Genomic DNA, 12303 nt, shown 5'->3' on the forward strand with positions numbered 1-12303 from the left:
TAACGGTCCACTGTCACACACTCATATATAGATGACTAATGCTAGCATATACAATTATGTGTGAGACTTATCTTTACACTAAAATGTGTGTCATAATGCCCTAAACCCTACACGTAGTGTGAATTTGAAATATCATCTTCCCTTGCATCAAATTTGAGTGGGAACTTTGATAAATGATGAAGGGTCCACAGTGTAAGGTACTGAAAAGTCATTGCACTTGAATATAAAGTGGGTTGCAGAAAAAAATAACTATGTTACAAGAATGGGGTGACACCAATTATTATTCTACTCATCAAAAGCATTGAGATCATCATCATACATACATACTATAGAATACATCTTGCAAATCATTTCTCAAGCATATTTGGGGTCTCACAAGGAGAAGTCACAGATTTTGGCCATGATCAAATTTTCGGTTTTGAAGTTTGGTAAAATGATAAGGGGGTCCATCATCTTTAAATGAGTTCCCCAATCAAGAAGGATGCAATGACCTTCTTACAGATGTCCAAACTTCAAAGACTTACTTAACCAACTATTCAACTTTGCAGTCGGACTTTTTCGGCTCTTTTTAACTAAGGGTGTATGAGAAGTAAAAAGAAATGTGTAGATAGCACACCCCATCATTTTCTAAATACTCTTCTTATGTCAAGACTCATCTCAGTTTTCTAAATACTCTTCTTCTGTCAATACCCATCGGTAAGATGGGAGACAAAAGTTGCAGGTTTCTAAATACTCTTCTTCTGTCAATTCCCATCGGTAAGATGGGAGACAAAAGTTGCAGGAATGCAGCGATGAAGTGAAGTGATGAAACAATACAGGGGTTTAAGGTAATGCCGCAAAGGGTTGCCCAACAGCCCAAACTTTCCAACCACTGCCAGTATTGCATTCCTTGCAAAATTAAAACTAACAAAGAGAAAGAAAATACAAAGCTAGAGAGGGAGCGACGATATTGACAAGTTTAAGATAAAACAATTCCCGTTTCTTATTCATCACAAACAATCGAGTCCAACAACATAGCTGCAAGTAATAGCTTAATTCTAAACACACAGGGTAAGAACTGTAATAATTGACACTGCAGCTATCCACAACTCAAGCACACTTCTCGTCAACGATTTGGTTTCTTCACAATGAGAATGAGGTGCTCAGATTCCTGAATTCAGCGCCCTACAGTCTTCGTAAGAAACCTGCGTAGACAAACCGATATTGATACCAAGAAACAAGATCAGATGCATGCACCGCAGAAACCTTATAAACAAAAGCTTCTTGGGAACAAAATCTAGGTCAGAGTTGAAAACTCAGTTTTGTAGATTAACTTATTTAACTTTCGGGGAGGATTCATTGGTTTCATTCCAAAATATAAGTTCCACATTCAAACAACAAAATGGGACTATGATCGTCTCTTTTCCTTCATCTTAACCTGTTCTCAACGTGATTGCAGAGGCTAACTAAGCACAAATATTACTTAAGCATGTGAGGGCATTACTGGCAACAGAAACATTAAAAGTTTAAGCAGCAAAGCGGATCCCAAACGTCTATCTTTGCTCATTCAAATTAGGCAACCAATAATTCTGATGGTCATGGTGCCTAGGTAATAGAGCAACAATCAAACATAATGCAAGTTGGCACCATTGAGGAACTACTACAAAATACCAGCTACTGAGTACTAATTTAGATTGCGAGTGGCAACTAAATCGAAACATGAACATTTCTAGTGTTCTAGTGAGCTTAACGGATTTCATAAATAAGAATTACCAATGTGTGGGCATTTATGGCAGCAGAAACATTACAAGCTTAAGCTGCAAAGTGAATCCCAAAGTCTATTTTTGCACACCGAGACTAGGCAACCAATAATTTGATGGTCACGGAGCCTTGCTCCGGTGCAATATCAAAACTAATGCTGGTTCACAAGACTGACATGACGAACCACAAACCGCTGACTTAGATTGCTAGTGGCAACTACATCTACGCCACTGCTCTATGACTGAGCTCCGAGCGTGTGATCTTCTTCTCTAGCAAAGGGATCGAATATTCATTCATTAACAAGATTTATTGAACAATGTATGGGTTTTTACTGGCAGCAGAACACTTGAAATTTAAGCTGCAAAGCGGCTCCCAACGTCGATTTTTGCACATTGAAATTAGGCACCCAACAATTCCATATGGTCATGGAGCCTAGGTAATAGTGCAACAATCAAACCTAATAACAATTTACCATCGAGTTAAACTGGATTGGGGAACCAACAGAAACAACAGTCCAGTAGCAAAATTAAAATTCCCCAAAAACCAACCAAATCAACTTTCAATTTTCTGATCCATACATTGAAAATCTTCTTAAAATTAAAACTACAGCAGTATTCATTCATTTGATTGACATTTGAACCACAAATTAGGGCTAGAAATGCAATATGATTAAGAATTTTGGAATTTTTGCTTCACATTAGAATTTTGGGGCCACAAACAAATTAAAACCAAACAATAATTCTGTAAATTCAACAAAGATTGAAACTTTATAGATTGATAATACGATACCTTTGCAATCTGAATTTGGGAAGTAGTCCCAAACCCTAATTTGAGCCGCCAACGGATCAGAGGACTGAGAGGGGAGAGGACCGTTGGGTTATTTATACAGGTTTCTGAAATTAGGGCGTTGGCTGGGGAAGCTGCTTTATCCAACGGCTGGAGGGAGAAGCCGCGTAATCGTATGGTTAGTATTGAATTTCGTCGTAGGGAAAATATCGCGGGCCAACTGCTAGGAAATGGGCCTTTTACTAAGTGTGTAGCTCATAATTTTGGGCTAGGAAATGGGCTTCAATTTGAATTGGGAATGTAGCCCATTTTGAAATGGGCCTTTTCCTAAGTGGGTAACTCACGGTTGTGCCTCTCTCGACTTTTCTTTATATATCTCTTAACGTGGCCAGGGGCGGAGCCACCAAGGGACTAGGGTAGTCCCTGGCCCATCCTAACTTCATCTGAGGTGTGAACCCCATGGAAGAAGATGAAGCAAACGACGTCGTTAAGCTGTTTTGATTTTAAATCTTTTTGGCTGTCTAATGAAACAATAAGTTTGGCATGAGAGTTTTAAAAGAGATGTGCAATTTTAAATGGAAAAAGCAACCCCACTTCTGGTTCGATTCTCTCACCTAACAGTAATATATACACTATAATTTTCTAAAGCAACCCACCTTCTTTATTTGCAGACCTCTCCCCCTTTTCCTTCTTTTTCTACTTCTTTGTATTTTCTTTAGCCTTCCACAACCTACCTCTTACTTGGTTGTCTGGGTTTTTACATTTTTCTTCTTCTTAGTATTGAATTTAAGAGAATTTTTTTTCAGTTTTGTGAGGATTACACAAATTGCATATGTCAACATGTTATGAATTCAACCTTTTACACACACTCGTATATATATATATATATATACATATTTGTGAAATGCCCCTCGTCATTCAGAATTCTGGCTCCGCCACTGAACGTGGCTTTACATTTCTTGTTCATGTTATTTGGGAGGAAATAACTTCTATGTTGCAAGCGCAATGCACTATCTTGAGTGTCTTGGTCTCTATCTTCAGTCACCTGATCGATTATTTGAGGGCTTCATCAGTCTTAAGAGTCTTAAGCTCAAGCAGCATGATATTTGAGGGTTAAGGAGGGCGATTTTCTATGTTACCTACAAGCCCCGAGTGTCGTTGCACAATGATCTTTGGATTCGATCGATTCAACGTGTTCAAATTGGTGATCGATAGCCATTGGATTTGATCCAACAACTTAAAAAAATGTCGACACTCAATGCTTGTAGATACCAGAGAAAAATCGTAAGAATAGTAGAGATTTTAATCTACGAAGATAGAGATTCAAGTTTAAGTACAAAAGAGTAAATACATTGCTTAAACAATTAATCTTATCCACATCTGCTTCACCATTATGGAACTGGATCCCCTCTGGACCCAAAGGAACTGAGCCTAAGGATCAAATGATTCGGACTATTGAAATTTGATCGAATGGCTACAATTATTATAACTTTTAGAGTGACTTCCTGTTTGTAGCTGTTGGATCAAATTTCAATAGCTCGGATCATTTGATTCTTGAGCTCAATTCCTTTGGGTCTAGAGGGATCCGATTCCCACCATTATAATACTTGATTTGCTTAATTAATTTTATATATTAAATGAACATGTAGACGATAATGCATGCAGCATGCAGACATATATTATTGTGTGAATTTTAAGGCATCATTTTGGTCATATTTCATTTCTTTAAATGTTCATATCTAAGAATTGATCTCTTCTACTCATTTACTATTCGTGTGCCTTGGAAACTGTGAGACCTTCCAACAAAAATAATAAGCTCTATATGGTCTATCTAGGTAAGAGACAAACCAAATCACCGTGGGATAATATTTGTTGGAAATGAATTCTAGACTTGTATTCCATACGATACATTCTAAGTTCGATTATTAACACTATGTGAATTGCATAATAGTAGTTATAGAATGCCGAAATATCTTTATGAGTCTTCACAACCATTGAAAAAAGCAGATTGTTGTCCAATAAAATCACTAGCTTATCCTTTTTTAGAAGAAAAAAAAAATGAGAGACAAACCGACCATCTAGCGTTGGCTAAAAGATAAGATTCCTTTGTCTACCCATATGAGTGTTCTTAACTTGCCAAAATGGTTTACAAGAAGCGAGGTTTTAGGCTCATAGCTTCAGAGATGAAGAATGTTTATCTTTGCATTCTAGTTTAATGTTGAATGGAAAAATTAAAATGATAAACTATGTTCGGTACTATTTCTTTGACGATCAGATATATTCTTTACAAAAATACAATAGAGTAGATACAAATATATTTTGACAATAATTTGTTGTCACAACCGTACCTTGTTGATTTCATTTTCTGTAGGAGTAAGTTTAACTTAGGTCCCAAGTTCTTTTTGGCAATAGCACAAATAATAGAGGGGATAATATAGAGTACAACAATAACGAAGCCTTATCCTATTAATTAAGGTCAATTATATGAATCCTACAACGTTACTACACTCAGTTTTACGTCAAATCTTCTGTTAACTTCAAGTACTCTATATATTTTCTTAAAGTTTCTTTACAAATCTTTATCTACCCCTTTTACAGTGAATCTTTGTTTCATAGTCATATCTTCTAATCAAAATATCTATAGAATATATGTGACAAACAAAAGGACAAAAAATCTAGTCACACACAGAATAGGTGTTTGTGTGGCTCTTACTGTTGCTTTCCACCACCTTTTCTTGTTTGGATTCTTTCTAGCCCCATTTGCTACCCAGCATGTTAGTGTGTCTAGTGTTAAAGTTGAACGAATACCAGCTAGGATTTGATGACATCTTTCTATTAGGATTGATAGACACCCATGTGCCCAGGCGGCTCTCAAGTTCCACCATTGATATAGAAGAGTTCGTATGTACATGAACGACTGAGAGTTGCACACCAGTATGTGAATGATTTCGCCGCTGATAAAATTAATTACTTTTTTTTTTCTTTGATCAATGGCAGAATCAATGATTAAGAACCACATACAATTGTGCCGCTAGTAAAAACCATGACCAAAAGTCACACATGCACACGTATTTAAACAATTATACCGCCATTGAACATACAATGAAGAAGAGAATTGTTATAAACAAAGACTCGAGAGGTTCAGTTGGGACAGTTGATTTGAACAGCTATCCAACATTTTTAATTAAAAGATCAAATGGGATCATAAGTCATAGCCTCCGGCGTCCGATGGAGAGACGTTGCCAATTTTCTACTTGTAAATTATATTTCCCATGAAAATAGGTAGCAGAATGCATGGGATGGTTGAATAGGAGCAGACATATTTGACAATTTCAACCCTCGATTGATTTTCTTGTTGGTTTTGTTACTCGTTACTTGCAATATGGAAAATTTTTATGCGACATATTTGCACCTAATATCTAATATTATCTTCACTTATCTACGACCTCTCTATAGATTCTCTGTCACTTTATATTTTGACACAATATTTTATAATATTGATACAAAAATTAACGTTACAATGTGAGTGACATAGAGTCTATGAAAAGTTTGACTTTGAGGAAGTCTCCTTAACATTTCTCCTGCAAAGTGTTGCTAAATGATAGTGCTATTTACACTTTTTTTACCACTCACACATATTTGTTAATTTTTTGCCATAGATCTTCTTCAGTTCATTCAATCCGATGATCGAAAATTGAGAAGGGTGCTTGAAAAGTAAAAATGAGTTTGTGAAGAGCACTAGTCATTACTAAATTGTGTGGCTAATAATATATTAGTGATTGTGGGGGACAGATAATCAAACTTAGAATCTCATATGCAAAAGTAAATGCTCTTAATAACTTCAACTATAATGTAAAATTATCACAAATTTTCTTCCATATATTATAGTAGAACCTCGACAATCAATATCCAATAAAATTAACAATTCTCTTTTTTTTTTTCTAAAATAATACATTATAAAAAATTCATATATGTCTCACGTAATATATAAATTTGTAATTTCCTAACACTGAGTGCTTTTGCTTGGTTAAATATTCATAAAGATGAATAATGTAGTACATCGAACAATGTAAATTATATCTTGCAAAAAAAAAATAAGTAGATTCTAATTTACGTGATTAAGAACGTTTATTTATACTAAAATAGTTGGTAAAAATACATGTTACTAGTCGGATTCCACGTCGGCATCAACCCAACTGGACCAAGTCGGTAAATAAAACCAAAAAATTCTTGTACGGAAAAGAAAGGCGCGTGTTAAAGCGGTCAACACATTACTCACTCTCCTCCATTTCTTCCCAACCTCCTTTCCTGGCAAATCCCAAATCCCAGAAGCTCGATCCATCACTCACTCATGGCCGTCTGCACGTATCCTCCTAGGGTTTTCGCTTCCTCCCAACCCGGCGCCCGCCCCAGGCTTTCAGGTCGGGTCGACCCCACAGCGTCGGTTTACCGACTCTCCTCTCCCATCCTCAGATTTCCCCCCAACTTCGTCCGCCAGCTCAGCACCAAGGCCCGGAGGAACTGCAGCAACATCGGCGTCGCGCAGATCGTCGCCGCCTCTTGGTCGAACAACACCCCCAACTCTGGCGTGCCGGCGGCGCCGTCGGCTACTGCCGTCGATGCCGCCGCCACTTCCGCCATTCCCGTCGATCCGGCCCAGATTTCGGGCGGTGACGAGGTGGCGGTGTTTGGAAATGGTGTACAGTTGGGGGAGGCCTTGCCTGATTTGAAGGAGGCCTCGTTCTTGAGCTCCGATGGGAGCCTCGCGATTCATGCTGGTAACTTAATTACAATTTGTGGGTTTTTTTTTAATTATAATTTGCTTGGACTATTGGCTTATTGTTCCAATTAAGAAGCTCATATCTTGATAATTATGCGGTGATTAGCGTGTGAGTAAAAATTTGGGTTTTTTTTTGTTTTGGTTTTGTGAAGGTGAAAGATTGGGACGCGGCATAGTAACTGATGCAATTACAACCCCAGTGGTTAATACTTCTGCCTACTTCTTTAAGAAAACGGCTGACCTCATTGATTTCAAGGTATGCAATCATGCATTTCATATATATACATGTATATATACATATATTGTATTAAACTTTCTTACGATTCACTGCATATTTTGGGTGTTAACTTTTTCTGTAATAGCTGCAAAAGTTTGAAACTTTAAGAGAGAAGACCAAAAAGAATTGTGTTTTATGTATTGGGTAGCTGGTGTTTGATGTTCTGTGATGGTTTTGGCTTATTGTTCTTTTACCCTGTTGCAGGAGAAACGCGCAACAAGCTTTGAATACGGGCGGTATGGAAATCCAACGACAGTGGTTGTTGAGGAGAAGATCAGGTTTGCATTTTCTTTCATTCTCTTTTGTATTTAAAGCCTGCCTTTTGTGTTTGGAATCTATACGTTGAATGCTTATTGAGGCCATGTTGTTGTGGTGATGATACAGTGCACTTGAGGGAGCGGAATCTACAATGATATTGGCGTCTGGAATGTGTGCTAGCACTGTCATGTTGATGGCATTGGTTCCAGCTGGTGGGCATATTGTGACCACCACGGACTGCTATAGGAAGACTAGAATTTTCATTGAGACCATTCTTCCAAAAATGGGGATCACGGTAAAATATCCTGTTCTCAATTTTTTGGAATGATTAGTAATCTATTGTAACAGGATATAGGTGTTACTTTTCAAATTTCAGGTGAGGCTTTGATAGTGTTATACTTATATTTATCACTCTCTATGCAGGCCACAATCATTGACCCTGCTGATATGGGAGCCCTGGAAACTGCATTGGAAGAGCACAAAGTCAGTAAGAAAAAAGTCTTTAGCTTGCTTTTTTGAAGTTCACTATAACTCAAACAAATATTGTGACCCTGATTGTTTGTGAATTTACTTTGGTGCAGGTGTCTCTTTTCTTCACAGAGTCTCCTACTAATCCATTCCTCAGGTGTGTTGACATTAAGCTGGTTTCAGAGCTTTGTCACAAAAAAGGGGCATTGGTCTGTATAGATGGCACTTTTGCCACACCTCTCAACCAGAAAGCCCTTGCCCTTGGGGCAGATCTTGTTGTGCATTCTGCAACGAAATATATTGGTGGCCACAATGATGTAAGTCAGCACATGTCGAACCTAATCATTTGGAGTGTGAATACTCAGGTTGTCAATTATTGTAAATACTAAGCAAGTATCAATATCTTATTTCAGGTCCTTGCTGGCTGCATTAGCGGTTCTATGAAATTGGTTTCAGAAATTCGTATTTTGCATCACATTTTGGGTGGTGCTCTCAACCCGGTGAGTCATGTTTGTGGGTTATATATGTTTCTCGTCTCTTATTATTGTCGACTGTCATTTTGAGTAGATTGGTGATGTTAAGTTGTACGCCCATGAAGAATGTAGAACAAATGATTCCAAGCCCACTTATTACTTTTAATGATTTAAGTCTGACATGAATTTTAAGCTTACATGATAATAATATTTGTTTTTTTTTTCTTCATCAACAGAATGCTGCATACCTGATCATTCGAGGCATGAAGACCTTGCATCTTCGTGTACAGCAACAGAATTCAACAGCATTGAGGATGGCCAAAATTTTAGAGGCGCATCCTAAGGTATGTGTTTTGTAAGCTTAAGTAGCATTAAATAATGGGAGGCTAACTAATTAGGCCACTGGCGTGTGATTATTGTTGGAAAGATTATAGTACAAAATTTTATGTTGGCATTCACCGCTTTGTATTTGAAAACTGATGTTATTGAAAATGTTATTGGCAGGTGGCGCATGTCTATTATCCTGGCTTGCCTAGTCATCCTGAACATCAGCTTGCCAAGAGGCAGATGACTGGTTTCGGTGGTGTTGTCAGTTTTGAGGTGAACATTCTCGGCGCTGTCCCTTGTTGGTTTGCTGTTATTATGTACATTTGGTTAATAATATTAGTTGATTATGCAGATTGATGGAGACTTGACGAGAACCATTAATTTCGTGGATGCACTGAAAATCCCATATATTGCCCCATCCTTTGGTGGCTGTGAGAGCATTGTGGATCAGCCAGCCATAATGTCTTACTGGTATTCCCTCTAATTCTTTATCTTCTAATTCCTTATCATATGGTGGCTGAATAAATTTGACGCTGTTACGCTATGTGTTTTAGTATGATAAATTGGGTAGATCTGTGATCTTGACATATCACCATATCGAGTCACTCCAGGTAATGTGTGTAGATCCCTAGTTTCAGGGTTTTAGTCTAAAGTTAATTTCGTAACCACGCTAGATGGAAGTGCATTAATTGGTTAAAAATATGTTTCTGGTAAAAGAAAAATTGTTATTACCAAAAAATATTGTTACTATGGAAACATGATGTAGCCTGGATAGATGTCTACATGTTGTATTCGTGTAGCAACATTTAAAGCATGTTATGCGAAGCTTAACCAACTAATGTAGCCGAAATTATTTAAGTTGAACTGTTGAAGTTTACGGTAATGGATGTTTAGTTGAGCAACTGTTTGGTCCTTTATACATTGATATTGCTTGATTTATATAGGCGGGCTGTAGTGACGGTTAAAGGCCAATGATTTCTTCTGATTGCGGTGTTTTGATGCTCTTGAAACAGGGATCTCAGCCAGTCAGATAGGATCAAGTACGGGATCAAGGATAACTTGGTCCGTTTCAGCTTCGGAGTCGAAGACTTTGAAGATCTCAAGGCTGACATACTGCAGGCCCTGGAGACCATATAGAGCGTGGCCCGCCTAATATGCTGTTTTCTGTTTTATTTCTCTTTTCCATTGTCGTTGGTGCCTGAATTGATTTTGATCACCAAATGCTCTGTTCGGGTCCAGTCGTTGGGTCGTTGTCGACTCCATCCGGACCCTAAACTTTGTCTGGTTTTCTTTTGCAACTGCCTTTTCCAATACCTTATCATTCCAATATGACTAATGCTGGCTTTGTTTTTTCGTGTTTGGATGATTTGAAGTTGAATGAGAATTTTAGAATTGTTCGAAATGTTTTTCGACGAATGTGAAGTTATAAACCATGGTTGATTTTCTATTGTGACCCTCACGACACGAGTAAACAAGATATAAGCAAGAGTCAAGGATGACACTTTCAAGTGCTAATAGCAATTTCCAATTGAAATGAGGTATACATTGGTTTGAAAAAAAGCATGTATCGAAGAAATGCTTGATTACATTGATACTGAATTAATTTTTACAACTAAGAGAATACAGTGTATATACTATAGCCATCATGACTAGCTTGCAATCTAAGCTAATTAACTAACTAATTCGATAATAGCTATAACAACGCAGCCACATTCTCAACTGTCTAACTAACTATTGTTGAGCTGAAATGATATATTCAACATCCCCCTCAATCTCAACTGGGTTTCCCAGTTTGAGATTGAATGAATGCTTGAGAAATGCAGAACAATGAAATCCTTCTTGTCCATGTACTCCTAGCCCTGCTCCCATAATCAATTAATCCTCTGTTCTTGGTGTTTAAGGGTGTCTTCATGCATCTGCATTATCAATTTCATACTCATCAATCAACTTCCCAAAGAATTTCAGCCTCTCAAATTGATTTCTACACCGCTGTAGCTACTGTTTTCTTTGCGATAAGGTTTCCAATATTTCACAATCAACATTCCTAGAAGACCTTCAATTTTCACAGATTCCATTGTATTTTCAGACATTTTGATTACTCTAACCAAATTCTTCTTTGTTCACAATCGAGAATGATCAAACAACAAGCTTTACAATCACAGAAATCAAGAAACAAACCCATCTTCGGCAATCGGCATTCAATGAAGAAAGGGAACAAGAACTGCATTCAAGCAATTGGCCTTAATGGAGTTGCACACAATAACAACAAACAAAACTTTTCAAGAACGTTACTCCGGCTATCGGCCTTTAAGGAGTAACACACAATATCTGAGACAGAACTTTTCACTCCAACTATCGGCCTTATAGAGGAAACAAATTGCATTCAGCACACTCTTGGCAATCGACCTTTTTTGAGTGCACAAATCTCAAACAACCAAGAACTAATCACGCAATAGAAAGGAATGGATATCGGCCTTTGTCTTCCTTCAACAATCTTGCAGAAAATGGCTATCGGCCTTAACAGATAAACTTGCATACAAGAAACCCTATCGAGGAAACAAATTTTTTTTTTTTTTACTGCGGCATTTAAGCAAACATATAGAGTGCAAAATTTAGTAACAAAACCTTAGACTCGAGCTCGTGATCGGAAAACCCCATCGGAGAACCTCCACCAAACCACCATGAGCGGAAGATGATGGCCACCAAGGAACGCACATGGCAATCTTTGTTATAGCAGATTCACAACAACTAAAGAACAAGATCAAGAACCAAAACTTCTTCGGCAATCAGCTGAGACAACCCATCAAACACAAACAGAGCAACAACACACTACGCGCGGAAGAACAAAGACGGAAAAATCACCAAGGATCGACCTTCGGCGATGATACCATATTTAACAGAAATGCAGAAAAACACAGAAATGCAGAAAGATCATGTATCGAAGAGAGCGAAAGTGATTGATTACATTGATATTGAATTAATTTTTACAACTATGAGAATACAGTTTATATAGCCATCATGACTAGCTTGCAGCCTAAGCTATTTAACTAACTAATTCGATAACAACTATAACAACACAGCCACATTATCAACTATCTAACTAACTATTGTTGAGCTGGAATGATATATTCAACATAGAAGAGAATTTTTAGTATACTCTAGTGTGTTCTATACGCTAGATTTTTAGTGTACTT

The 12303-nt window shown here is 37.6% G+C and overlaps 1 protein-coding gene and 1 long non-coding RNA gene across 2 annotated transcripts; one reads left to right on the plus strand and one right to left on the minus strand.

The window, feature by feature from the left end:
- Positions 1–964: 964 nt before the first annotated feature.
- On the minus strand, positions 965–2667 carry LOC103404460 (uncharacterized). Its single transcript, XR_524319.3, has 2 exons — positions 2530–2667; positions 965–1184 (listed from the first exon to the last, which is right to left on the minus strand). It is a non-coding gene; the product is annotated as an uncharacterized lncRNA (long non-coding RNA).
- Positions 2668–6697: 4030 nt separating this feature from the next.
- LOC103404615 (cystathionine gamma-synthase 1, chloroplastic-like) lies at positions 6698–10511 on the plus strand. Its single transcript, XM_029097020.2, has 11 exons — positions 6698–7304; positions 7459–7562; positions 7788–7861; positions 7968–8136; positions 8265–8324; positions 8423–8626; positions 8723–8809; positions 9019–9126; positions 9287–9382; positions 9462–9580; positions 10123–10511. Exons 1-11 carry the CDS (start codon positions 6878–6880, stop codon positions 10244–10246), a joined length of 1572 nt encoding a protein of 523 aa, XP_028952853.2. The 5' UTR covers positions 6698–6877; the 3' UTR covers positions 10247–10511.
- Positions 10512–12303: the final 1792 nt, after the last annotated feature.

Source organism: Malus domestica, chromosome 17 (assembly GCF_042453785.1).
Source record: "Malus domestica chromosome 17, GDT2T_hap1".
NCBI lineage: Eukaryota > Viridiplantae > Streptophyta > Magnoliopsida > Rosales > Rosaceae > Malus > Malus domestica.

What these genes read in the sequence shown, in the direction of transcription:
- LOC103404615 (XM_029097020.2), top strand. Translation starts at nt 6,878, where the DNA reads ATGGCCGTCTGCACGTATCCTCCTAGGGTTTTCGCTTCCTCCCAACCC. An exon ending in GAGCCTCGCGATTCATGCTG is followed by an intron (nt 7,305 to 7,458) that starts GTAACTTAATTA and finishes GGTTTTGTGAAG; the next exon opens with GTGAAAGATTGGGACGCGGC. An exon ending in CTGACCTCATTGATTTCAAG is followed by an intron (nt 7,563 to 7,787) that starts GTATGCAATCAT and finishes ACCCTGTTGCAG; the next exon opens with GAGAAACGCGCAACAAGCTT.